The 27,336-nt window shown below is 58.0% G+C and overlaps 2 protein-coding genes across 16 annotated transcripts in view; one reads left to right on the top strand and one right to left on the bottom strand.

Moving 5' to 3' along the window:
* Positions 1-3,459, top strand: part of LOC102903238 (maestro heat-like repeat family member 5) — a 71,145-nt gene extending 67,686 nt beyond the window's left edge. For 6 of the 13 annotated variants that reach the window (XM_042264731.2, XM_076556066.1, XM_042264728.2 and 3 more), the window contains 6 exons: positions 907-1,083; positions 1,560-1,715; positions 2,314-2,436; positions 2,624-2,726; positions 2,900-2,974; positions 3,227-3,449. In XM_042264731.2, the coding sequence (XP_042120665.2) occupies positions 907-1,083; positions 1,560-1,715; positions 2,314-2,436; positions 2,624-2,726; positions 2,900-2,974; positions 3,227-3,327 (735 nt within the window). In that variant the 3' untranslated portion in view covers positions 3,328-3,449. Of the gene's footprint in view, positions 1-906; positions 1,084-1,559; positions 1,716-2,313; positions 2,437-2,623; positions 2,727-2,899; positions 2,975-3,226 lie in introns of all 13 variants that reach the window. The other 7 variants (XM_076556067.1, XM_042264729.2, XM_076556062.1 and 4 more) reach the window with 3 other exon arrangements.
* Positions 3,460-5,205: 1,746 nt separating this feature from the next.
* Positions 5,206-27,336, bottom strand: part of Ptp4a3 (protein tyrosine phosphatase 4A3) — a 34,121-nt gene continuing 11,990 nt past the window's right edge. Inside the window, exons 1-6 of one of the 3 annotated variants that reach the window (XM_006989203.4) lie at positions 14,638-14,768; positions 11,042-11,962; positions 8,967-9,059; positions 7,070-7,200; positions 6,428-6,502; positions 5,206-5,674 (exon numbers count right to left, since the gene is read on the bottom strand). In XM_006989203.4, coding sequence (XP_006989265.1) covers positions 5,557-5,674; positions 6,428-6,502; positions 7,070-7,200; positions 8,967-9,059; positions 11,042-11,146 — 522 coding nt within the window. In that variant the 5' untranslated portion in view covers positions 11,147-11,962; positions 14,638-14,768 and the 3' untranslated portion in view covers positions 5,206-5,556. Of the gene's footprint in view, positions 5,675-6,427; positions 6,503-7,069; positions 7,201-8,966; positions 9,060-11,041; positions 11,963-13,060; positions 13,268-14,637; positions 14,769-27,336 lie in introns of those variants that run through there. The other 2 variants (XM_076556072.1, XM_076556071.1) reach the window with 2 other exon arrangements.

Below are 27,336 nucleotides of genomic sequence, written 5' to 3'. Positions count from 1 at the left end.
CCCTATGCAAACCGCCATCACAAATCACATCCCATATGGACAGCTTTTGGTGAGAAAGACTGTGTTGCTGCTTTGGGGGGCCCTGCCCATCCCTTGTTCCATCCCCTGCCTGCAGTTCAGGCCCTAGGGTTCCTGACCTCGTCCTCACTGCGGGTACCCTGTAGTGAGCAAGGGCTGCGGCCCTGATACACCCCTTCCCAGACTCTAGTGAGAAGGTCTTCAGTACTCAGCAGGCATACCATGCTGTACCTGCCTGGTTTCCCCCTTATTAGTTCCTCTATCAGAACCCCATCCTACCAGACTAGACCCCAGGTCCCCAGCACACTGACTCCACCCAGGGTGCTCAGGTCTGCACTGCCATCCAATAACTCTGTGAAGGTGAATTTAATATTTCAAACCAAACAGGGCTTAGGAGACCAAGTTGGCTTAAAATCTGTTTGGAAGGCAGGAGGAAAGTCACTCTGATTTAAAAAAAAAAAAAAGGCCCCAAGGTGGGAATAGCCTGTTGTTTTCTGATCATCATCCATTTAGAGTTCAGGACACACAGCCAACAAATAGGGCAGGCAGAATGGGCTGGAAAAACAAACCGCAAAAGCAGAAAAAACGGCCCACAATGGTCCCTTGCCACATGGAAGTTCCGAAGACCCGCCTCAGTAAACCTCAGCAACCTGAGCATCCTTTCCTTATCCATCTGATCCCATCTGACCTGAAGGGAGCCAGACATGGGAGCGAAGCCCAGCTGGGGCTCAGAGGAAGGAAAACAGTGGGTCCCAGGCCCGGGAGTGATAAGGATCTGGGACCCAGGGACAAGGCAGCAGCAGGGTTCAAGTTGGGTACCCCCAAGTGAAGCCAAGTGAAGGGGGCAGTCCTGTGCCTTCCACCCACCGCCCACTGCCTTCCCCATAGGGAACCCTGCTCAGAGGTCAACTGCCAGCCTTCCTCAATGGCTTCTTCCAGAACAATGAGGCAGTGGTTGTAGGCATTATGGGCTTGGTATCGGATATACTGCACCGCCTGGGGACAGAGGGCGCAGGCGCCCAGAGTCTCAGCATCGCCATCAACGCCCGCTACTTCTTTGATGACGTGAGCATAGAAACAGGTGGGGGGAACCGAACCTGCGGGCCCAGCTGTGAGCCCACGGGTGCACCAGATCTGGCCAGGTGTCCACCAGGTGGCGCTCCCCTCCTCCTCATGGCTGAAGTGCCAAGTCTCACCTGTCCAACCCCTCTTGTGTCCTGGCCTACTACAGACCACTCGGGCAGGTCCCCAGTGTCCAAAATGACTCCTCCAGCCCCCTTCACTAGGAAATGGGGAATAAGCCACCCAGCTGCCCTCATGGTCCTGGCTGCCAGGGTGTCAGTGGGCACTAGAGGACAGGGTGGTGATTCTGTGTGAGGATGGCCCGAGACCTTGTCTGAGAGAAAGCCTGACCCTCCTCTGAATCGAAGGGAGGAGGGCCAACCTTACCCTGGGGTCCCTGAGCCTGACTGAGGAAGTCCAAGGAAGTAGGGGTTCCAAGCTGGGGAGCCCTGGCACCTCACTACGTCTCCGCCTCACAGGAGCGGGACAATATTCGAGCAGCAGCCATGGCACTGTTTGGGGACCTGGTGGCGACGATGACCGACAGAGAGCTGACTGGCCTGCGGTCCCAGGTGTGCCAGAGCATGGTACCTCTGCTCCTCTACCTGAAGGACCAGTGCCCAGCCGTTGTCACGGTCAGTACCCACCCGCAAGCCTTTCACCTTGGTCAAGGGCCAGGGCCGGCGGGGCCCGCAGGGCCGGCAGGGAGGTTGCCTAAGGGTGGAAGAGAGGGCAGTGGCAGAAGATCTGGCTATCTGCAGGGCCCTCCAGATCCCGGTCCCTGCCCATGCACTCCCCACATTCACTCTGGCCAGCTGGACCTGTGGGTCCACGGGGCTACAGCAGAGCATGGTGGGACAAGGGCACATCGGGCACACCGTGTACCCGCTGATAGGCAGACCAAGCCCTCCTCCCATGCTCCACTCTCTGGACTCCCTATCATCTGAGAAGGAGGAGGAGGAGGAGGAGGAGGTGGAGGAGGAAGAGGAGACAATAGCAGCCAGCTCCCCCCAGCAAGCTCAGACAGAGCTAAGTACCAACCTACCCTACCCACCCACCTTCCACTGGGACCCTGGGACCCCAGGTCGGAGCAGCTTCGCAGACGCCACCAGCACAGCAGGCCTGCTGGGGTGCCCGGTGCAGCTGTGGTCTCGGGGGACCGGAAAGCCCAGGCTCAGACACACACGGGCAGTGAGTGACACCCCACCCCCACCCCCGTGGCTGTCTCCACAGCAGGCCAAGTTCGCTTTCTACCGCTGTGCCGTCCTGCTCCGCTGGCAGCCGCGGCACACCCTGTTCTGCACACTGGCCTGGGAGACCGGCCTCAGTGCCCGCCACTTCCTCTGGACCTGCCTGGTGAGGGGCCAGGGGCCAACAGTGGGGACCTGAGATAGCTGCACACACACACACACACACACACACACACACACACACACACACACACACCACGGACTCTCCTTCCCAGGGAGGTGAGGCTGGCAGGGGTAGAAGCCCGTAGTCCCTGGGGTCCCTGGCAGTGACAGGCGGGCTCTCCTCTGGCCAGATGACCCACAGCGAGAAGGAGTTCAGCATCCACTTGTCCCAGGCCATCAACTACCTGCACAGCCATCACCGCCACATCAAGACCTGGGCAGCTCTCTTTATAGGTGAGCAGCATGGGCCAGGCTTGGAGTCCTCACTAACCCTGCCCACCCACCACCGCAGAGAAAAGGGGAGGTGTGGGGAGTGGGGTGGGGAAGAGTTGGGGGCTTGTGGGAGCTCCTGGAGGCTGGGCCAGAGCAGCCTCCATCCAGCAGCCATGGCTCTCCATCTTGCACAGGGTACACCACCTGCTACCAACCCCAGGCCGTGACACAGATGGTGAATGACATGGATACCAAGCTGCTGTTCTCCAGTGAGCAGCCCACACCCTGGGCCTGTGTCCACGCCCCCCAGCTCCCTGCAGCATGCCTCCCTCAGGCGGCGGGCAAAGACAAGGACCCAGGCCTCCCGAGCAGACCCCCACCTCACCGGGGCACTCCATGCTAGCCAATGGACGGAAAGAGCCCTCGTAGCCTCCTACCCAGATGGAACTGGAGCTGTCGGGGTGGAGGGTGGCTCCCTTCCAGGATGGGCTCACCTTTGACGTGTCCTTTCTCTCTTGAAGCTTTTAAAGATCTCAAAAAAGACCCAGAACCTGCCATCCGGGAATTTGCCACCAGACAGCTCGAGTTCCTTCGGGAGGTGTCAGCCAGATCCAAGAAGTGACTTCGAGCCATCCCCCCCCCATCTCTACCCCCAGAACAGCCCTGCCCCAACCCTCTCCACAGAGCTTGGTTGTGTAGCATTTTTCCATTTGAAAGAAAAACCTAGATTCAAAAAAAAAAAAAGTGTAATGGCTGCCGGCTTCCTGTCCGCCACCTGAGGACCTTCTGCTGTGGCCAAGCCAAGCCCTCCAAGATAATGACAAGACTCAGGGACACAGACAGGGACAGACAAGGAGGGACGGGGCAGAGGCACACTGGAAGGTCTGTGATAGACTCTGCTAATAACTGCTCAGGAACGGGATCAACTCCACACGACCCGAGCCCAGGCCATAGTGCCCACGGCTGAGCAGACCATTCTCTGGGAGTGGGGCCCAAGAGGAAAGTCTCCAGTGTCCCCAGCTGAGAGCTCTTACAGGGGATGTGGAGCAGGTGGAAGTGAAGGGCATTTCAGCATGCTTCTCCATCGCAGGCCAGGGTCTTCCTCCAGCAGGGCCAGCCTGCTCCAGACAGGTATCTAGCCCTAGCTTTGCAAGAGTCCAAAAGTGGGTGCCTGACTCCCTGAGAGGGTCCCCCAATCCCTTCTCAGGCAGAGCCCTCCCCCGCCCCCCAGCCTCTATTTAAGAAATGGCAGACAGGCCCTGCGGGTACAGAGCTTTGGTCGTCACAGATAATAACAGAGCCACGGCCTGTTATTCTCAGGACCCATTCGATCGGCCAGCTCCCCCAAGGGACCCTCTAGCTAGCCCTCCAACCCTGGGCTCTGTGCCTACCACCCAAAAGCCTCCATACTACGTCCCCCAGGCCTTACGGACTGTGTTAGGTTGACCCCGCACGCCCTCACCTGAGTGGATCCCCTTTACCCATCTCTCCCAGCCCCTGGACTATGTGCCTCCTAGGGCAAAGGACATTGTGCTGAAAACTTGGAGGGCAGACTGAAGAAGAAAAAAACAAAAAAACCAAAACCAGCGACTTGGCGCGAATATGCCACAGGGGTAGTGAGTTTCCAGCACACACCAGATCACCACTACTGAGTGTGGGGAAGGAGCACCCCCAAAACGCTGTGCCTTGCCACAAGACCTGCCTTACTGGGATGGCTGGGGTGCAAAGTGGGCCCTTTCAGTTTTTGGGACCTAGTCCCGAGCAAGGAAGGGTGGGAGACCACTGGGCAGACATGGGGAGCGTGAAGAGGTAAGGATCCAAGGTGGGTGACAGTGCAGGAGGGAGGTGCCCTGGGTCTGTTGTAGACGACACAGAGGGACAGGCCTGTAAGGCCTGAGGATCACATCCATCCGTGGAGTCGGTGCCAGAGGACAGACGGCACATCCACACGGACATGGACAGCCAGCCCCTGCCACTTGTCCCCTTTCCTCAGCTAAGGGAAGAGCCAGGCCACTGCTCAGAACTTGTGAGCAGGGAGACCAGGCGCTACACAGGTAACCAGCCTTCCCACACTCTCAGATCTAATGTACCCCACACCACTCTGCTGCCCTACCCTCCTCCTCCTCCTCCGGGCAGTGGGGGTCACTTCCTAGGCCCGTGGCCACTGCAGCCAAATCTCCCAGGTTGCATGGTTATGGGGGAGTGGAGCCCACTGAAAGTTCCAAGTGGACCCTATTCCGCCCTGCAGAGGTGACTCCGCCTCACCTTCTATCCTTCCAACCCTCAAACTGTCACCAGTCCAAGCCACCTAAGGGAACCAAGCTGATGGGTCAAGAACTTGGAGAAACGAGGCAGGGTGCAGCGCGTGGCATGGCCACCAGAGGGGGCCAGAGAGGCACACAGCAGCAACACCACACAGGACAGCAGAGTTGGGAACCATGGCCTCCCAGGATCCAGACCCCATTCCCCCGGGGGCTCCACACCACTCCTCACACACATCCACAGCTCCTGATTTATTGCCTTGAGAGTCCAGAGCACCTGAAGGCCCAGGATCTGGTCACAAAGGTGCCGAAAACAGGTCAGGGTGAGGGCAGGGCCGCTGAGGCATTGGGGCCCAGTGGTTAAAAAAACACCCACCTGCCTGCCGTCCACAGGCCAGGGAGGAGGCCTGGGCAGGGGGGGGAAGGGGGCTGGACGGAACTGGTGGATGGTCCAGGGACAGCCTCAGAAAGACAGCCGTGGGCACGGACAGGGACAGAGCAGGAACGCACACACACACGGCCAATGGACTCCTTCAACACAGATGCCCGGGGCACCAGGAGTAAAGGGCGTACAGGGGCCAGGGCCTGAGCTACATGACGCAACATCTGGTCTTGTGCGTGTGGGGGTCTTTGAACCGCAGTCTCTGCTTAGGCCGGTACTTCTCCAGGTAGGTCAGCTGCTTACTGTTGATGGCCCCACGGCGCTTCCTGCAGACGGGAACAGGCAGGGGGTCATAAAGCCTGGCTTGGACACCTTGCTTCTCCCCCCCCCCCAGGAAACTCCAGACCCTGAGTCATACTCCAGTGGGACTGGAGTGGATAGACCCACAGGAAGTAGGGCTAAGCTGGGGCTCTGGGGGAGAGGCTGGGAGGCTGAAGGTCCGGGGACACACCTCACCCTAGCTAGCCAGCCCCACCTCAGTGCTGTGCCAAGGTACAGAGAACTGTGTGTGTTCGGCATAGGTCTTTAGGTGGCATGTCCGTCTGCATAGCCCAGGCTCCCCTAAGGGCACCTGCAGGCTAGTAGGCCCACACTGCTACAGCCGTACAGGGCCTGCCCCAGAGAGAGAGAGATGGCTGTACCTATTTCAGGCAGCACAAAGGTGTCCACATATCCACAGCGGATATGTCGCACACATTCACACACACACACACACACACACACACACACACACACACACACACGCCACATCCACTGTGCAGTCCTTGCCCAAAAGATCAGAAAGATAAAGATGGGGGTCCTCCAGGAAGGCTACCATACCACAAGGAAGTAATGGCTTGGGAGCAGCCAGGGAGGGCAGAGGAGTGGGGGGGGGGGGTGGTTCTTCACAAGGAACAGCTACAGAAGTGAGAGGTGAGGGGCAAGGAGAGGCCCTAAGTGGCAGCCAAAGCCCCACTCAGCTTGCCAAGATCCACCAGAGATCCCTGAGGGCCACCCACCCACCCACGCTGGCTACTCACTGTCGGATGAACTGGATAGCATCTTCATACTTCATCCCACTCTCGATAAGGGCAAGAGCCACCAGCACTGGAGCCCTGCGGGAACAAGCAGAGCTGAGGTGATCTGAGACCCCACACCCCATCTTGTCCCTGCCTCAGGCCACCTGACCAAAATGGGCGCATGAGGACCTAATGACCCCACCCCATCCCCGGGATTCCTTCAGCTTGCCCACAGAGGATACAGACTCCAGACAGCCCAACCCTCTTCTCTAGTCTGGCTCCTCCTGACCCTCCTGTGCAACCTGGGGAAATGCAGACAACCTCTCTGTGCCAAAGCTCCTAGAAAAAAAGAGCCATAAGCATACCGGCTATTGAGCCTGCCCTCCCGCCCCCCTGCCATAGGGGCATCCGGGGGTGCTCCCCTGCCTGGCTCATTTCCATCTAGTGCGGGCAGCTGTTCCTCTTCAGACCTCAGGCCCGGGTGACCAGCATGTCTTTGTGGGAGCTCTTTTTCCGCATGAGGCGCAGTGACTGGGTCACAGCAGGAAGCCCTTCCTGCCAGGCTGTGAAGGGACTTGCCTGGGAACCCTGGGGCCTTAGAAAGGTCGAGTGGATTTGGCCCACATCCAACGGGGCCACGAGCGCCACCCACCCATCACTCACCTTCCCAGGCCGGCCACACAGTGCACAGCCACGCAGCTGCCCGGGTCATTGTAGAATTTGGCCTTCAGCAGGCTCAGCCAATCCTCCACCACTTTGCCAGGAGGGGGCGCCCCGTCATCAAAGGGCCAGTCCTGTAGAGGAATCCGCTTAAGGACTTGCCCTACGGATGTTAGCTTTCCTTCCCCCGAGTCCCTCAGAGTTCTAGGTTGGGGGGCTGGGGGAGGCCGGCCCCGCATGGAGAAGGCTCCAGCCGAGGGTATGCTAGGTGTGGAGAAGACAGAGGTGAGACCCAGACTTGGCCCCATTGGTACCAGGGTGAACCAGCATGGGTCTGCAGGAGCTAGCTGATGGAGGGCGGCCCTTGGGACCTCTCTACCTCTCTCTGCCTCCAAACAGGGCAGCTCCTGGAGGCCACCAGTTTATGTGGCTGTCCTGAGTCTATCCCGAGTCTCTCCTGAGAAAGGGAGATCGGCTGGGGCAGCCTTATACTGAGATGCTGATGCGCCCCTCAACACCCACACTATGGGAGGCCCTTGAGGCTCAGAATGGCCTGTGGGATCTCACAGCAGGGAAGGGTCAACAGAAGGGGTCCTCCCAGGCCTGGCAGTGGATATGAGACCCTAGCAACACAGGGTCCTCACAGCGGAGTAACCTAGGGTCACTCTGGTGCCGAGCACAGCCGGTCAGGGTCTGCTGCACGCAGCCTGGCTCATCCGGGCTCCGCACTGGGAAGGGAGGCCTCGTGCCAAGGAACTGCCTCTGCTCTGGCCCTCCAAGCACCATGACCAGTTCTGCAAGGCTGCCCCTCCTCCACTTAGCTGCGCCCCCAGGGCCAAGAAGGCAAGGAAACAGCAGCTAGGATCCCTACCCACAGCCTCTGCTCAGGATCTCCCGGGACCCACCGCTGCCAGGAGACAGGCTCCCACGTGGCAGGCGATGAGAGGCTGAAGAGAAAGAGAGGCCCCTGGGAGCCGTCGGGGAGCCAGGCAGGCACCTGCTGAGCCCCGCCTCATCTGTACAAGAGGGTCTCCATCTTCACCAGCCAGGGTGGACAGGACTCAAGCAGGACTCAAGCCCTGATCCATAGTGCCAAAGACACCCAGCAGATGGGGAGGCAGAACAATCAGGGGAACGCCACTCCCCCATGTGAGCCCTCACACTTTTTTTAAGGTGTATTTATTATATACACAGAAGAAGGCACCAGATCACATTACAGATGGTTGTGAGCCACCCTGCGGGTGCTGGGAGTTGAACCCGGGTCCTCTGGAAGAACAGTCGGTGCTCTTAACCTCTGAGCCATCTCTCTCCAGCCCGGAGCCCTCCCACTTCTAGCTGTGGTGGATGTCTGACTCCAAGCCTCCACTGCTCCAAAAAGGAACCACACAGGCTACAGGCTGCCAATGGCTACGGAGCACCTAATGGGACCCACAGGCCCCAATGCAGACAAGCCAAGTGTTGGGAAGCCATGGTCAAGAGCATCGAGTCTGGGGCTGGAGAGATGGCTCAGTGGTTAAGAGCACTGACTGCTCTTCCAGAGGATCAAGGTTCAAGTCCCAGCACCCACACGGCAGCTCACAACTGTCTGTAATCCCAGTTCCAGAGGACCCGACACCCATGGCAAAACACCAACGCACATAAAATAAAAATAAGTAAATAAAAAAAAAAAAAGAGAGAACCAAGTATGTGCAACCTGAGCTCGGGGGCTAGTCTGGGAAGGTAGGTGCAGTGGAGACGACTTTCTCAGAGTCACCTGTCCCACACACCAGCCCAAGGCACAGATAGCCCAGGATGCATCGGGCGGCAGCAGAGGACCCAGCTTCACAGCGAAGAGCCCCAAATCTACGATCTAGACATTGCTTTGGACAGTCACGATGCCCCTCACCCACATGCCCCTCACCACAACAGTGATGCCGTCCTTCTCCAGAGGGGTCTTGTCATAGGTCACTTCACACACACGCACCACGGTGGTAGCCCCATACTTCTTCAGGTCCTGGGGTAGAAAGAGAGACCGAGTGGTTCAGAATCCAAGAGCTGGCCTCAGCCTGGAGCTCTGCACCATGCCGAGTCCCCAAAGGCCTGCCCCTCTGGAGCTCCTAAGCAGAACTGTGCCCCCTCAAGCTCCCTCCCTGGAGACGGAGCACACTTCATAAACCAGCAGGAGGGCTTGGATGTTGAGTGGCTGGCAGGGTAGCCTCTCTGCTGGTGCTTCCGGGCCACCTGCCCCTGTCCTACCTGGAGAAGCTAAGGAGCCCACCTGTGTTCACTAAAACGCACAGCTCACCCACTGTGATTTCAGCCCATGCTGCTGCGGCACCCAGGACAAAGGGTCCCAGCAGCAAGTCCTTGCTCTCCAGATAAAGCCACTCCAGAAGGGTGGCCCAGGCCTTGGACAGCCACCTCCTTACATCTACACTGCCCTCCATTCCTGGCCTGCATGAGTGGGCTCCACAAAGGCTCTTTGGAGTCTCCAGCAAGCAGAGACAGAGGCAGCAGGGTGGCACCCAACACCAACACCACCACCAGGGAAAGCCCCATCCTTCAGAGGAAAGTTCACTCAGCCAGCATGGGGTATTTATACCCACAGCCACCAGCAGGGCCACCCCCCACCTACCTGCTCCCAGGAGATATTTTGGGAGTGGTGAGGAACGACTGACTGGGTCTCGCTGGCCATGTGATGGGGACACCAAACACAGCAGGGCCAGGACCCTACTATTCTGAGAGTGCAGGAAGAATGAGGGAGTGTCCACCTCAGAGATCATGGGGACGCTGCAGAGTCCATCAAGGAGAAAGCCACCCCTCGACTTAGGACTCAGTCCCAACCCTCTCACACCGTGAGCCCCCATCATGCCTACACTCCAGTCCCTGCCCTGAGCATACACTGAGCCTTGATTCTGCTCACATGCCGGTCTCATCCGGGTCACACGCTGAGCCCCTGACCTGGCACTCACAAGTGCTTTTCTTTCTAGTCCCTCCTTGGGTCCTGCTGTGAACTCTCAAATGTCTCAACTGCCAGAGGGGTAGGCTCTGAGAGTAGTACCTCATCCTGGTCACACACTGAGCCCTCCCTCATCTTGCTTACACTCCGATCCCTGACCCTAGTCACACACTGAGCCTTGATTTGGGACAGTAAGCCCTCATCCTGGTCATGCACTGGGCCCTGATCCTCCTCACTCACACCCAGACGTTCATCTTTCATTCTGGTCACTAAGCCTTCATCCTCGTCACACACTGAGCCCTTGTCCTGGTCACTCACGGTGCTTGTTTTTTTCTAGTCCTACATCAGGCCCTGCTGTTATCTCAAGGTTCTCAAGGGTGAGAGGGGCCGTCTTCCCCTGGCATAGCAATCCAGCTATGTGTCCAAGGTCCAGGGTCCCTGACATAGGGTGTCCATTGCCTTCCTCTATGCATCCTTTCCTATTTTGATACCCAGAAGCCCACGGGGCTTAGCTCATACCACAGAGGAGAGGACTGAGAATCTGAAGCCACGAAAGTCTGTTCCACAAACTGCCCAGCACTCAGCTGCACACTCTGCAAGCTAATTCCAGGGTCTGCAGTAAGGAGCCCTGCAGAGGGTCCCCAGGGAGGCCCTGCTGACAGCCTCCACCTCTATTCCTCTATGTGAAAAAACACCTGGTCACATCTGTAGGCTCCCCACATGTCACCTCGAAGCTTTCCTGCCTCCAAGACTTCCTGGGGCTTGAGCTTGTGGACTGGACTAGCCATGTGGTAGCCCATCTTCCATCTGCCTGTCCCCAGGCCATTTCCCCATGAGCCCTTGTCTCATCAGCCTCTTCCTTGCTCCGTTTCTGCAGAGACCAAGGTCACCCAGAGTCTGGACAACCACAGCTTAGGCAATGCCCAGTGCCCACAAGCCTGAACACAGCCCAACCTCCAGAAACCCCAGCTGATCACCAGCACCCATCACACCCGGAGCCGCCCAGGACACCCACCCAGCCCTGACAGCCCACTCACCTCGATGAAAGTGCTCAGGGTGGCGTTGCTGGGGTTGTGCGTGATAAGGAAGCGCATGTTCCGGTAGCTCACCTCCACGGGCGCGGGCCGGTTCATGCGGGCCATGCCTCCTCCGGGGACCCAGAGAGGACCAGCCAGCAAGGGCTGCACGGGGGGTCCCCCAGCCCCCCACACCAAGTCCAGTGAGATCCCCGTGCTTGTCCAAAAAAAAGAAAAGACTTCTTAAAACCTCGTCGTCCCCACACCCCGCACAAATATTGTGCAAATACTTGGGAGAAGAAGAGGAAAGCTGCCTGGTGGTCGATAATTCCAAAAGAAAACCCAATTCTAAAAATGAAAACGAAAAGAAACCAACCCTCCCCCTCGCCCCAGTAAGATGGACAGCTCCAAAGTCCTGTCTCTCAGAGTGGAGTAGTTACAAAGAAGCAAAAATAAAAATAACAACAACCCAAAAAACTGAGCAAAGAGAGAACTTCAAGTTGGTGACTCTGGCTGCGGAGCACTGTCCTCTATGGGGCCGTCGTCGCTGGGGACACCGTCTCTGCATGGGTGGATGGAGGAGAGTCCCCTTCGCTCAGAGCTGGGCCCCAGCACTCAGGACCCAAAGGGAAAATGAACTTGAACTCAACCAACTCTGGCGGCCCTGGGACGTGGTGGGCAGGCAGCCTCTGATCCGGGGCGTCCGTCACGTTACCCCATCAGGGAACGGCAAGTCCTGGAGAGGGGCGGCGGGCTCAGGCAGCAGGGCTGGCCTCTGGCCTGGCAGCAGAGGCCATGGGGAGGCAAGGGCAATGGTGAGGGCCAGAGAGGCACGGGCCTCCTCAGCAGCAGCAGCACCCACGGTGTTGGGAACGGCAGTAGTTAGCGCTGCCTTCCTGGAGTTCCTCCATCAATCGCACACTGGTCTTCAGAAGGCACAGTCTACGGGGGGAGGGGAGAAAGAAATGGGAGGTCCTCGTTGGTCCTCAGACTCTCCATGAGAAAACACAGAAGGACAGAGAGTTCCTGCCAGGGCTGCCCTCAGCCCCTGGGGTGACAGGAGAGCCACACACAGCCACCAAGACAGGGTGAAGAGGGATCGGGGTTCACCCCAGGAGCAATGAGAACTCAAACAAGAGTGCACCCACAGCAACAGAAGCCAAGCCACCAAGCCTGGTCCCCCACCTCACAGCCCACGAAGACAGTGTGGTCATTCTCTTGGGACTGCGAGCCGGGGCACAAGGTACAAGCCCAGATCGTTCTGCAAGGGCAGATCTCAGGGACAATGGGTACTGCCAGAGGGACAGGGACAGGAGGTGAGTGGCCTCAATTGCTACCCCTCGGGCTTTCTGCAATCTCCACCCACAGCCACCACTTACTGGGACCTGCCAGGCACTAGAGGTAAACAAGATATTCTGCCCTGCGAGAGACCACAGTCCAAAAGGCCAGCAGCCAGGCTCATGCCAAAGAAATGACAGCGGCGTAGGTGGCCGGGAAGGGGGTCACACCGTGACAGGGACCTGGGGAAGGACACTACTGAAGGACATCAGCCTCAGCCCTTCCATGCCATCTCCCCCTCTCCAAATCTACTAGCTGCAAGAGATCAAAAGAGCAGCTAGCCTCCCTGCCACCCTCAGGAGGACCTGGGAGACCCTGGGCACATCAGTGGCCTCTCTGGACCCGGTTCCCACCTACACAGTGAGGGATTGAACAAGATGGCCCTTACAGTCCCTTAGGCTATGACCCAGTGGTTAGCTGAGCCTGGGCCCCTGGACTCAGCCCCATACCCCACCCAGCATTCTTCTATCCAAATGAAGGCCCCTCCTGGACCCCCACCTGGAAGAATTCTGCCCATACCTCTGACCTCTGCCCCAGCACCCACTTCTCCAACTGCCCACCAGGCAAACCAGGCCCTGGGATGCTCAGCCTGGCTGCAGGAAGGGCCCAGCCTAGGACCCTGGGCCTCCTGCCTCAGGCTGTGGGCACAGCCCCCACTGTCCGAGGCTCAGCTCTACCGGGCAGCCCAGGCTCCTCACTCACCGCCTTCTACGCCCGGGGAACAGCTCAGCACTCCACTCCAGGTCAGTGCCACGGCTCACAACTAGTCCTTGCCATCATTTGGACAGGGCTAGGATGGAGGGGCACCCCGTGGGAGGTGGGGAGGGGCAGAAAAGGAGTCCTGTGCCGGCTTTGGCGGGCCAGGTCCTCAAGCCCTATGCATGCAGAGGCACGACTAGCCCGAGTATAAGCAAAGAGAGCCTCATGCTATGACACAAACACCTGGGCCTCCCGGGAGGGACATCCCATGTGTGCACGCTGCAATGCCCTTGTGTGGACAGAAGAGGAGAGAAGGCCCCCCAGGAAGCCAGAGAACACGGGCAGGCTCCCGTAGGGCTGACTGCACCTATCAGCCGCAGTATGGTGGAGGGGCTGTAAAACCCCAAGAGTCACCGCCACCATCTAGTTCTGCTACCCATAGTTACGGGCTGGCCACCCGGGGCAAAGGAAGCCTGGACCACCGATCACGCTCACCCCAGGCCTGAGGGGATGGAGGCCAGGGGTCCAGGTGTAGGTTATCTCCAGGCTGGACTGCATCTTACAAGGCCCTGCACAGTCCACTGCAATCCGGGCCACACACACCCCCAAGTGAGGGCAAAGAAGCATGCCCACAGCCTGCCTCAGTCACCTCCACCCAGGCTCAACCACATGGTGGCTGCTCCCCCCCCCCCGAAAAGGGGCCCCTCCCTTGACACATCACTTCTACTGGATTGAGAAGCTCAGAGAACAAGGAGGGGGCTTCCACCGGACCCCTGCCCTGCCAAATCCTAGCAGGTCTGACCCAAGGCTCGTGGGCCCACCAGCCACCTGTATCCCCGCCCCCCCTAACCCAGCAGCTCCCCCGAGTGAAAGCAGATGGCAGAGCTCACCTTGCCTCACCATTGTGAGTCCAGGCACTCAGGCAAGCCACCACATCCTTGCTACTCCTCATGCTTATGGACCCTACTAAGGCCTGGGCCTTCCTCTGACCGGCCCTCCTCTATCCCGCCCAGCCTCCTCGTTAACAGTATCCTAAACTAAGCACTCTGCTGCTCCCAGAACCGGCATGTTTTTCAAGATCAATATTTGTCCCTTTTTGCCCGATGAGGACATGAGCCAGAGGGGCGTGGAAGGCCCTTCTCTGGACACTGGCCAGCCCCCACCGTCCAGCAACGCGGGTTTTCTCCACATCGCGTCTAATAATCAGGAACACTTGAACCCCAGGGAAAAAAAAGAAGACACAGAGAGGTTCGCAGAGGCCCCACCCTCGAGTGATGGGGTGAGAGTGCATCTGGCTTCAGAAGGGACCTAAAGGGGACCCTGTGTGACACTCGCGGAGTCAGGGGTCGCAGTTCAGGGCTTTGCGCTGTCAGGACAGGTAAGGTTGCTCGTGGATGGGCTGGGGACCCCCAAGGACCCGTGGTGGGGTGTGGTGAGGGCGCACAGCTCCCGGACCTCAGCGGGGCTTCCCACCCAGCCCGCCAAGGGAGCCGCCATCCCAATGTAGGACCCATCCCGGTAGGGGTAGGGTCCGGGAGTGTCCTCGAGGCCGGGTCCCCGCCGCCCGCAGCCCGGCTCACCCGCGCCCACAGGAGTGCGGCTGCCTCCATGCGCCGGCCGGCCGGGCCGGGACCCGCGCAGCGCGCGCCCTCCGCAGCGGCGCCGGCTCCGGGCGGATGCTGGGCGCCCGGCGGCCCAGCTATTTATAGCGCCCGGCGTCACGTGGGGGGGCGGTGACCGGCGGGCGACCGGACTCGCAGCGGCTCCCGCACCTGCTGCCTAAAGATAGAGCGCCGGCCGGGCAAACAAAGGCGCGGCCAGCAGAGGAAGAGGAAGGAGGAAGGGGGAGGACCACCGCGGACCAGCCTGCCTTCCCCTCTCTGCATCCTGCTAGGCAAGGACTTCCCTCTGCAGAAGAGGCACCGGCCTGGAGGACCCCTCCCAGCTCTCCAGCCTCGCACGCATTTACTGAGCAGCTACTGTGTGCCGGGGACCAGTAGTCCTCACTTGGGGTGAAAGCCACCCCACCCCACACCGTCCGGCCGGCCTACAGCTGAGGAAACTGAGGCACTGAACCTAGGCACGCTCCAGAGTCACACAACAGACAGACTCTACACTGGCTCATCTATCTCCAAGGCAACTGACACCCACCCAGCCAGCTCTCCTGCAGCCTTCCAGGGCACTCCCCTCAACAGAATCTTCTAGGCTCCACTGCCTCCACCGACAGAACAGAGTCCTGGTTTTGTCCTGGGGCATCCCCAGCAGGAACCCTGTGCTCTTCAGCCCAAGAATGGAGACAGATGTCAGTCCACACCTGCCCCAGTGACTGCATGGCCCTGGGAGCCTTCTGGAGCACGGCTTGTTGAGCTCCAGTTCTCGGAATCCCTAGAGGCCTTGCCTTGCTGGGAACCCAGCCCCAAGCTTGGCTCCCAGACAGAGGCCTAGCCTTGCAATCAGTAGCTGGTGCTAGGGAGAGGAATGGGCCTTGGTAGGCTCGACCTGAGCCAAGAGAGGGCATGCCCCACCCTATACTACCAGAGAGCAGCCTGGCACATTAGCCAGCCTGGCACAGCCGAGCCTGCCAAACCTCATGTTTGCCTGGCCCAGGTAAGTAGGGCTGGAAGGTCCCACTGGAGCCCCATCAGAGCTAACCCCAGAAAGCCAGGCAGCCACATAAGATCCCTCAGAAAATACATGCTAATAGACCCAGCCCAGTAACTGCCCTGATTCCGGCTCCCAGTCTCACCATGATCTCAGCCGTCCCACCGGCTCCCACTCTGACCACAGATCCGGTGCCCACCACAAGGCACCAGCATCCAGCAAGCTCAGAGGGATTGAGTAAACTGCCCGAGTCACCCAGCCAGGAAGCTGGACCATGCCCAGGGATTTGCCCACCTGCAGACATCCTACGGGTCCAATCCCCGAGTGGCTGGGAGGAAGGAGTCACAGACAAACCACCTCTGGTGGCCCACCACAGTGTCCACGTCTGGAAAGGGCCTGGTGTCAGGCCCAGCAATTTCTGAGATACTGCCCCAGCTAGGACCGCAAATGGGGCCCCAAGTGCCCCCCCACGCTAGCTGGGGCCTCTAGCTAGGCCTGGGGGCACCTGCTGCAGCTGGCAGGGCCCCAAGCCTTTCGGAGAAGTCTATATATACCACATCCAGAGCCTTCTTGGAGCCCTCCCAGAACACCCATCTCTGGGGCTGGGAGGAGAGACCCTAAAAGACTCCACCCACACCAGTCCCTAGGAAGCCATCCAAAAGCTCTTGCATCCCTGTGCCCCACAGCTCTAAGAGTGCAACCCCTCGCAAAACATTCACCCTAACCCCATGCCACCCCCCTCTCCCCTTGGCCATGTGCCCAGCCCCAGGGAAGGCATCTCTAATGGGAGGAGGGACTTAGCACTCAGCTCCACTCCCCATCCCCTCCCCCCCCCCCCCGCCCCACCTCCCACCCAGGCCTGGCACCAAGAAGCTCCTACTTGTTTATGGAAGGAGCCAATGACCCAGCGTTCTAGGCAGAGGTCCAGATTGGGGAACCGTCCAGAACCGATCACGAGACCTCAGCCCTCGAGGTCTGGGGGAACCTTAAGGAGCGGACACCCATGCCACCTAATGGCAGCTGCATGCGTTCCCAGAGGCAGCCACCATGTCAGCTGCCCCTTTGGGGGGGGCAGGGGGTTCCCCAACTTAGTCCCTCAAAGACTACTTGAAACTATGCACAGGATGGGGACCACAGGAAAGTCTCAAGTGGCAGTCGCTCTGGAGGGGGGGGTGAACAGGGAAAGGTTCCCAGAGGAGGAGAGCCAAGAGGGAGATGGACACACTCTTGGTGCCTCCACTGACCATCCGCCCTGATGCCCTGTGCCACCTGAGGCCAGTGCTAGCCCTCGATGAGCCTAAGGCCAACTCTATAAATGGACACACTGCCAGGGAGGGAAGCCACCTTCTAAGGTGGTGCCAGCACCCTGTCTGTCATGGAGCCCTTGGGCTGTGACCTGGAAACAGCTGTGAGGAAGCAGACCTGGGTTTCCAGCAGGCAGGCATCTGCTGTCCCCTCCAAGGCTCAGCCTCAACGGTGCCCTGTAGGGCATGGTGGGGATCTGCTGGCCCAGACTCCCTCCGCGGGCACCCTCATATTGAAAGGGACCAGCTCTGCCTGCACCACTGCAGACGAAGGCCTGTAACTGTCAACTTCTGAGGGCCGGCAGCACACAGCAATTACCTGATTACCTGAGCCCAGGTAATCATGCATGTGGTCCACCAGGGACCGGAGGTCTCAAAACTTGGGACCTCTGCCCCCCAACGGTCCACCCTTAGTTCTGTGTTCTCTGAGGGCATCCAAGTGGACCTGCCTCCCAGGAGGTACCTCAGACAGTCATGGCTGACCGGGGACCCCTTTCCTCCCCCGTCACTTCCCAAGAGCTCAGCCCATGTGAGCCACATGTCTTTCTGCCTTTTACAGTCTGTGACCTCCCTTACACTAATACAGACCTTGGGACTCTTTCCCAGGAGCCAGGGGAACTGGGTATGGGTATTCATTCATTCATTCATTCATTCATCCATCCATTCATTCACTCAATCAGTGTGACAAGCATGCTGAGCACCCTGGTGCCAGTCACAGGGATGAGCAGGGTGGAGATAGGGAAGATGCGGAGAGAACAGTTGAGATGCCAGGCATCACTACCGACTCAGGGTGCCTCAGTTTCCCAGGCTGCCGCATACAGAGTGGGGTGGTGCTTTCCCAGGACTGTCTGCTCACAGCTGAAGCACCCCGGACCAGCTCGCCCTACCTTCCCCTCTGTAGTTCTTCCCACCAAAGCTCCCCCTCCCCCCCCCCATCCCCTGCCCTGGAGCCATGGCTCCTGGCTCTTTTCTTCCTGCGCCTGTCATCAGGTTACTCTCTGACAGAGTAACCCCTAGCAGGAACTCGGTGACTCAGTTTCCTGAACTATAAAGCAGGATGAAGACAGCAACTCAAACCCCCTTCCAGGGTCACCAGAAACCAGCAAACTCCAGGCTGCACCCACACCCAGAGCACAGCACTGTCTCCTCTCCCACTTGTCCCGACATCCAGGAAGCAGAGGACCACTTGGACCTGGATGTCACCCAAGGCCACACGCCTTCAACTTTGTCATCTGGCCCCTACCTCACAACATCCCAGCACTCCCAGGAGGCTCAGAACTGCCTGGAGACCCAGCTGCACCAAAGGACACCAGCCATGGTTTCTGCCCCTGCCCACCGAGGGGACTTGAGGGACCTCCCAGATGTCCACAGGCCTCCCTACTCCATCAGGGACTCCTCCGCAAGAAAGAAGGTGTTGGTAACAGACAGGGGTGTCCATCTGGACGGGCAGCTGGGTGTCTCACCTACAGCACACATTAGCTCATCTGCCAAACAAGCCACCACAGCTGTCCTCAGAATGTGACTTACACTGCCAGATCAGACGGTGGCTCCCACCTGCCACAGTTCACACACCTTCCACAACGCCAACAGCCCACAAAACTTCCTGGCCTTCAGCGGAAGGATGAAGGGGTATGGGAGTCACACCTCCAGGTTCCCTGTTCCCTCCCCCAGAGTGCCTCAGACACCCCCGGGGCCAGGCCAGGGCCTCAGTCTTCAGGAAGCCACCAGTCACTTTCAGTGTGCTCCAAGCTCCCAGTCACATGTGTACCTACCAAGCGCTTCTGGGCCCCAGGCCCCATGGTTGCACTGGGTTATGGGGAAGCAAATGCCGTAATTGACTCCCAGCAATCGCAGGGACGGGGGTGGCAGAAAGCATGAGATACTAAGCAGGGAGTTACGGCACGGGCTGGACAAAGTCACCATAAAAAGGAGGAACTGGGAAGGCAGCGTTCTGGCAGACTCAGTTCCCAGGGTCGGGGCCAACCACATCCTCCTACAGCAGCCGACACCCGTGTCTACTTGGCTGGCAGTTCACAGTTTGTCCCATATTTTTCCCCCCAATCAACACACCAGCCCCACCTGAGATCCAAGACTGAGGGTTCCAGACAGACAGACGAAAAGAAGCAGGGCTCCCCTGCACCCTGCTTGCCTTGTCCTAGCCCAGGCTTGCTTCCCGTGCCCCCTCCCCACCCCACCCCCCGTGTGTGAACCTGCACAGACTCAGAGGTTGCACACCCACAAGGCCTACTGGGCAACCAACAGAAATGGCAGGAAGCCCACTCCACCCCAGTTAGCCATGGCACCTCCAGACACCCGTCAGAGCCTCTCCAGCCACCCCTCGGAGCCCCGAGACTCCCATTTTGTACCCAGCTACGACCAGCAGGAGAAGAAGTGACTCTTCAGAACCTCCCAGGGCCCTTTTGGCCCCAAATGATAACAGATGACAAGCCAGGCGATCACATGTCAGTAGTGGGAATTAAGGGTGACATCTGCTACTGACAGAGGACCCACAGCCATACAGTCAGACAGAGGCCAGGGCTGACTGGGGTGGGGTGGGGGAAGGCTCTGGACCTCACTGCTCCATCTGTGCTGCAGGTTTGGGAGGGTGCCCAAGGCTGTGTGTGCATCACCAGGGCTATGCTACCACGTCGCCACCTACCATAGTCCTGACCCACTTTCTGATGGTGTGGCTGGCTGGCATGGAAGTAACAGGAGACACAGGAATCAGTCTACACTGAAGCCACAGTGGGTACACCACAGTGGGAAGGGCCAGGTACCCCACAACAGCCAGAGGGCTGGGAGGAAGGCAGAACTTGGGTCCTGCAGGAAGAAGATGCCGCCCTGGCCACAAGGGTGACACCCTTCCCCCATTTGCCCTAGGAAGTGCTATGATACCCTTTCCCTCTGGGGTCTGCTCTTCTACCCTGCTGGCCCCCACCAAGGACCCACCCCACTCAGGGCTAAGTAACACTCACCACCTGGGTCCTCAGAGCTTACCCTGCACTCGCAGCTAGCTTTATCTCATAGCCTCCAGGCATGCCAGGGGTGGAGGCTGGAGCCCTGATATGGCAGCACCAAGATTCAGCTCAGGGGAAGCCCAAACAGGGTAGGGACATAGAGTCCAGGATCACAGCCTGGCACAGTTCTCCCTGCTGAGCAGTCCTCTGGGGCCCTGTGATAGCGGAGGCATGGGAGGGTAGATGGCAGGTCATCATGGCCCAATGAGGTGGGTGGCCTGCCTGGTGCAGATCAGAAATAGAGTCTCAGTTCACCCTCCAAGGGAGCAGCCCCATACCCAAACCACTGGGCAGATATCCCCAGCAGGCAGCAGCCGAGGTCTGGCCGTGGGCCCTGCATCCCATCAGCTTCTCCTGGGGTCCACACTTCCTCTAGTAGGAAGTGGGAGGGAAAAGTGGATGAGGCCTGCACACCCAGCCTACCCAAGACCAGCCCAGGAGCTCATCCATGCTCCCTCCTGCTCAGCGCTAAGCCCCATTCCCCATTCATTCCCCAGGAAGTGGGAACCTCCATAAACAAGGGAGGGGCTGCTCCTGCCTCTCAAGACCAAGCACTTGCCCCTCCCCAACCAGGATGCGGTCCCAACCATGGTAATGTAAGGAAAGCTGTACACACACTTCCACAAATGGGCATGCACACACAGAGACACGTTCCATGCGGGGATGTGCCGCACGCCTGCATACACAGACACATGTACATACAGGTATATACACACATGCCTCCACGCAGGGATGTGCACACTCAAGGACCTGCACATACGGGACATGCACAGGCATGTTTTGGGGGTGGGGGGTAGGGGGGAGTGATGTTCAACCAGATGCCTGTGCCAGGAGAACAAATCCATTATCCTGCAGTAGCTGGACCCACCAGTCTCCAGGAGTGTACAACGCCTACCACGTTCTCCTACCATCAGCCAACAGCCCGTCTTCCTCTCTGCCTGCCCCCACAGGGCCAGGAGCCTCAAGATATAAGGTCACCTTTGCTGCAGTCCCCGTCCACTGATGGAGCCCACGGAAGGCTTGTACCTCTCCCTGGGGCAGCCTGGCTCAGTTCTGCATGCAACACCGGACTCAGAGGGGTCCACTGTGCCATCTATACACACAGATTCCCAGGCCACTCAGGCATGAGGATTACCTGCATTCACACGTGGGACAGGCTGTGAGGGCAGGTGGGAACCCAACCCAGTTCTGCAGCCCTGGAACCCCAACACGGCCCTATCCGGGCAGTCCCGGGTTCTTCTAATGGGACACTGGCTGCCATAAGTCTGTGATTCTGGGGTACCGGGTACTGAGGCAGGAATTCTGCAGGTCCAGGATCCCAGTGGGAGGAGCCAGGCTTGAAGGCCCACCACAGCCTCAGCATAAGAATCACTTCTTAGCCGGGTGGTGGTGGTGGCGGCGGCGGCGGCGGCGGCGGCGGCGGCGGCGGCGGCGGCGGCGGCGGCGGCGGCGGCGGCGGCGCACGCCTTTAATCCCAGCACTCGGGAGGCAGAGTCAGGCAGATCTCTGTGAGTTTGAGGCCAGCCTGGGCTACCAAGTGAGTTCCAGGAAAGGTGCAAAACTACACAGAGAAACCCTGTCTCAAAGAACCAAAAAAAAAAAAAAAGCTGGGCGGCGGTGGCGCACGCCTTTAATCCCAGCACTCGGGAGGCAGAGGCAGGCGGATCTCTGTGAGTTCCAGGCCAGCCTGGGCTACCAAGTGAGTTCCAGGAAAGGCGCAAAGCTACACAGAGAAACCCTGTCTCGAAAAACCAAAAAAAAAAAAAAGAATCACTTCTTCAGTCTTGGCATTTTTCCTCCTTGGAATCATCCAGGCTGGTGCCAACTCCTGGCATAGTGCCACCCAAGCTGCAAGGCCTCCAAAGACTGGTGCCAATAAGTGGGCACAGCATCCCAAAGGGCACAGACTTTCTTGGACTCACTTGGTGCTAACAGCCCCTGAGGGATGGACCCCACTCTCACAAAAAGCCCCCACCAAGAACACAAGGTACCATCCAGTGGATTTTTTAAAAATTTTTTTCAATGTTTATTTTTTATTTTATGTACATTGGTGTTTTGCCTACAAATATGTCTGTGTCAGATCCCCTGGAACTGGAGTTACAAGCAGGTGTGAGCTGCCATGTGGGTGCTGGGAATTGAACCCAGGTCCGCAGGAAGAACAGCCAATGCTCTTAATCGCTGAGCCATCTCTCCAGCCCAAGTGCAGTGGATTTCAACAGGCACAACCCCTAGCTGGGGACAAGAGGTGAGTGGGTCCCTGGCCCAAGGATATCTCTTTTTAGTCTTGTTGGCTACCAGATAAATCCCATCTATGGGAGTCAGAGGTCCCAAGCAGACACGGAGGCCCACACTACGTGTCCAACATAGCCACTGCCTGATGCCCACCAGGCACTGAGACCACCTGCCCAGCCAGGATGACTGTGGAATCGAGCCCACCTCCAAGTGAGACACAAACCTATACTTCGTAGAGTTGTCACAGCGGCCAAAAGGCGCATGATACAGGTAGGTGCAAGGTGCCCCAATGCTACAGAAGTTACCTGCCTGCAAGGTGCCAAGCCACAGGCCACAGCCCCTCTCCACAAGGAACAAGCTACAGCTCCTTCTTGGGACCCTCCTCCGGGGGTCAAAAATCCCAGCACCATCAGCATACAGCCAGCAGCCAGCTGGCCATGTGGCCCTTCCCCCATGTCCAACCCCAACACTGAAAACAGCTTCTCACCCGTTCAGCATCCCCACCAACAGATGAAGAATTTTGCTCTTGGGTAGGGATGCAATCTCCACCTCCACCTCCACGCAGCCACCTGGGAAGCAGGAAGCTAAGCTAGCCTGGCTTTCTAAAGCAGGACCCATCAGTGGGCTACCCAGGAAGCTGTGGTCCTCCAGGATGACAGGATGAAGTCTAAGGTCACTGCTACAGGAAGCACAGCAGAAGTCCCTGGCAGGCAACAAATATGTACACCCAGGCCACAGAGTAAGAGACTGCGGCCCAGTGGGAACTCAAGGGTCTGAGTGGTTCATGGTTCAAAGCCGCATTAACCAGTGATCAGATCAGCTCTATCCACCCCATGCTGGCTCCTCTCTGGGCCCATTATCCAGACCATATGATGAAAGAAACCCAACATCTCTCTGTGTGGTGGTCATATCCACCTCACCAAATCTCAGAAGAGTCCTGGAAGGCACTCATCACCCCATTTTCTGGATGAAGAAACTGAGGCACACACAGAGCCAGCCTAGAGTATCACTTCCTATACGTTTTCTCCTTATGCATGGCAGGCTCAGACAGTCCATCCCTCACCCAGAATCTGCTTCATGGGATTCCTCCTCAGTCTCACCCAGAGCCCAGGGCTCCGGGGCCAGACGGGCAGGAGGGGGCGGGTGGTGCTGGAGATCACGTCGGGAGCCAGGGCGGCATGCCAAGGCCCTGGGATGCACGTCAAAGGGGGCCCAAGGAGCCGCGGGAAAGAGCTCTGACCTGGCCTCAAGAGGCCATGTCCAAAATAGCTGGCCTTCACGGTGAGACGACTCGGCCTGGCGCACGTAGGCCTCCGGGCTCCAGCATTGCCAGGCTGGCCACAGAGGTCACAGCTATTTCTGGGCTAGCCTGGTGGTAAGACATGGCCCTGACACCCCCAAAGGGTGAGTGTGTAAGGGACAGCAGAGGCCCAGGTAAGCAAGAGCCCCAGGACACAGGTGGAAAAGACCTGGTCACCACAGATCCTTGATGAGCCAAGAGAGTGGGGGGGGGGAGGGCCTCACTCCCTCAGGCCTCCCTGTTCACAAGACCTCAGAACATCAGTTTGCTGGTCTCACATTCGTCCCCTGGCTTCAAGGGCCACCGCGCAGGCCAAGCCTATGCCAGGCACATGGGTGTCAAGGCAGCAGGCCTCCTCCCTGAGACAATGAAGCGACCACATCATGGGGCGCTGCTGGTTGTCCCCCAGCTGCTGTGAATCTGAGCTCACAACAGAAGACTGGTGCCACCAGGCACAAGCATCACCCAACATCCGCACACACAAGCCACACTCCCGGAGGCCACACCCTGGCAGCGCCAGTGCTGGCCCCTGAATGTGTAGAGCCTCTGCTGGGTCCTACTTATCCCCCGAATACTTTCCCTCCCTGTAGCCTGGCCAGCCCCTGTGACTTCATATGACACTTGGGGAAACTGAGGCAACTCAGAAGGACTTGACACTCATCCTCTAGCCCCACCTTAAAGCTTTTAGCTCAAGTTCACGGCAAGCAAGCTCCCTGGGGTTGCAGATGAGGGGACTTAATTCTAATGGCTGCCTCACACCCTTGCCTAGCCTTGGACTTCTGGCTGTCTGGTTCTGCAGCACCATCTCATCACAGAGAAATCGCCAGTTTGGACCTCTGCTGGTTCCCTGCTACCTCTGTCTTGTGTGAACTGTGTGACACTGAGTGGCATCCTCTACCTCTCTGAGCTGTCTGCTCATCTGTGAGATGGATGTTCTAGATGCCTGCCCCTGATGGAGATGCCTTTAGTGTCCAGGATCTAAGAGACACCCTTTCCCAGAGTCCTGGGAGCTGAGTCTCTGGAGCTTTGACTCTGGGCCAGGTGCCCACTAGGGCTGAGGACCCACACTCAGGTTGGTACTCCTCCTGGGTTCTTCAGGAAACAGTCTAAGTAACTTCCTCCCTGCAGGACTTCTTGGACCCCATTCTGGAGACCTCAGGGGACAGAGACAGCCAATAGGCGTTCCAGAGTGTGTCTGACATCAATTTAAGTACGGTGGAATGATACAGAGGCCCACCCACTGCAGCAACATCAGACTAGGTCACTCTATACCCCACATTTGACACCCAGCAAGAAGGCACCAGCCATGGCTCACTGGTGCCCCTGCCACTGCCTGGTCACCCGACCCAAGCCAGTAGGGCCAACTTCCCACACACATAGAAAGAGTAGGTCATTCAGCAAGTCCTGGGAGGTGGACGTGAACACTGAGCATACTAGACCCAGAGAGCCTATGTGGCCTACACCTTCCCAGGTCCCAGGATTAAAGGGAAATTCCTACCAGTAGCTGGGGACCAAGTGCAGGCTGGGTTTGCTGGGAGGGACCTTCGGGCACTTGGTGAAGCACCCACATCCTCTGGGCTGCCCTCTCTCCTATGGGTCCCAGCAGGAGAGGGTCGGAGTCACCAACACCAGGTTTGAGGCTGATAGGGAGCCATGCACTGAGGGGGCTCCCAGCCCAGGACCATAGAGCAGGAAGGACCTGGTGCCCCGAGAACGGCTCTCAGGGTAAGCTGGGACTTTTGCTCTATTTGGTATCACTGTGGCTGGACCACTCACTTGTCAGCCAGACTCTGCCGAGGATCCCGGGGATCCAGGGCAAAGCCAGGCAAAGACTTGTAAAGACAACACTGTTGGCCCTTGGGGACCAGGAGCTGGGGACAAGAGCCCTAGCTGCTCATGGCTAGACTCTGGGGACCCACAGGGCAGACATACAGAAGCAAGTACCTGCACTGGCCACAAGGTCAAAGAACAGGTCCCCCTCATGGTTCCAGGATCCCCACTATGTTCACTCCGAGCTCCTCAGGCAGGAAAGCAGCAGCCTTGGCCCAACACCCCAGTTCCTAGCACCAAATCTCTGTTATCTGAGGCCTATCACAACCACTAGGCAAAGCCAAGGGCACCTCGGTCCTTTTACAAACCCCAGAAGGCATGCTCAGAGAGCTCCTAGGCAAGGCTGTTCTCAATGTCTCCTTTCCGATAAAATCCAGTAACGTGAAATTGGCCACTATATTTTATTATTTTTGTTTGTCTGAGGCAAGTCTTGGAGCTCCTTATGTAGCTGAGGCTGATCTTGAATCCCTCCTCCCTCGGGCTCACAAGTGCTGGGATTCCAGGTGTGCACCACCACACCTGACTCATGCTAACCATCTGAGAGTGGTTAGCTTCCCTCCAGGTACGGTGTGCCAGGCACAGTGATGAGCATCTGTAATCTCAGCAGTTGGGAAGCTGAGGCAGGAGGATTTTCATGAGTGTGAGGCAAATCTGGGCTATACAATAAGTTTCAAGTCAACCTATTCCATGATGCTGTCCAAGACAGCAAGATGTTGTTGATGATGGTGATGATGATGATGGTGGTGGTGGTAGTGATGATGATGGTGGTGATGATGATGGTGATGGTGATGATGGCCTGGAAGATGGTTCAATCTGGAAAGTGCTTGCCCCACAAGCAGGAAGACCTGAGTTCAATTTCAGGCATCCAGTGAAAAGTGTGGCGGCCTGTGTTCGGTTTCCTAGCACTTGGAAGACTGGGAGAGGCAGATCCTGGGTCCAGCCAGCCTAGCCTAATTGATGAGTTCCAGCCAGGGAGAGACCCTGCCTCAGAAAACAAAGTGGATGCCTTCGGAAACACTAACTACACCCAAGGCTGATCCCTCTGGCCTACACACACACACACACACACACACACACACACACACACACACACGTACACGTACACATGTACACACACACACACACACATGCACGCACGCACGCGCACGCGCGCGCGAGCGCACACACGCGCACACACACACACACACACACATATGATACAGAAAGCGTGCAGTGCCATGGTTATTAGTAGGTTCACAGTGTTAGGCAGTCATCACCTTTCCCCAATTACAGAATACCTTCATCACTATAGAAGCTCTGCAGCCAAGTATGGTGGACACACTTGTAACGCCGGCACTGAGGAGGTGAGGTGGGGGTGTGGGGGTGTCAGCCCTGGGCTCCCCATGGTGGAAGGAGGAAAACAACTTCTGCAAGTTTTAATCCATTAACCAACCAATGATTGAATAAATAAATTTAACTAAAAATTTAAGGGGAATTTTGCTTTTAATCCTAGCACTCAGGCATCTTTCCCACACAAAAGATGTCTTCAGAGATCTCTCTCTTCTAGCACGCCAGTGCTTCACCCCTTTTATTAGCTGAATAACATTCCACGGCAGGAACACACCATGTTTAATCGAGCCCTCTGCTGAGGGGCATTTAGATCATTTTGAGGCCAAGTCGGGGACAAGTGTTGAACATCACAGGGGTAGGGGAGGTGGAACATGGCCCCCATGTGTTCCGTGAGATGCTGGGATCCAGGAGCACTGTGACAGACACCCTGAGAGGGGCCAGGAAGCCTCGGACTATCTAAGTCCGAGCAGGGAAGTGGGTCATGGTAACAGGGACAGGATGACAGAATCCAGCCCACCCCTAGGGGGGCACCCAATCAGCCCCTTTCCTAGGTCTGGTGGGACTGGGGCTGCGTGCAAGGTTAAGGTGCAGGCTGTTGCCGCGGAAGAGGAACAGGCTAAACTGAGAGGAGGCAAAGCGGGAGGTCCTGGTTGGCTTGGGGCAATG

The sequence above is a fragment of the Peromyscus maniculatus genome, chromosome 20 (assembly GCF_049852395.1).
Source record: "Peromyscus maniculatus bairdii isolate BWxNUB_F1_BW_parent chromosome 20, HU_Pman_BW_mat_3.1, whole genome shotgun sequence".
In the NCBI taxonomy this organism is placed as follows: Eukaryota; Metazoa; Chordata; class Mammalia; order Rodentia; family Cricetidae; genus Peromyscus; species Peromyscus maniculatus.
Note: the sequence above shows the minus strand (reverse complement) of the source record. Positions and strands in the feature narration are given on the sequence as shown.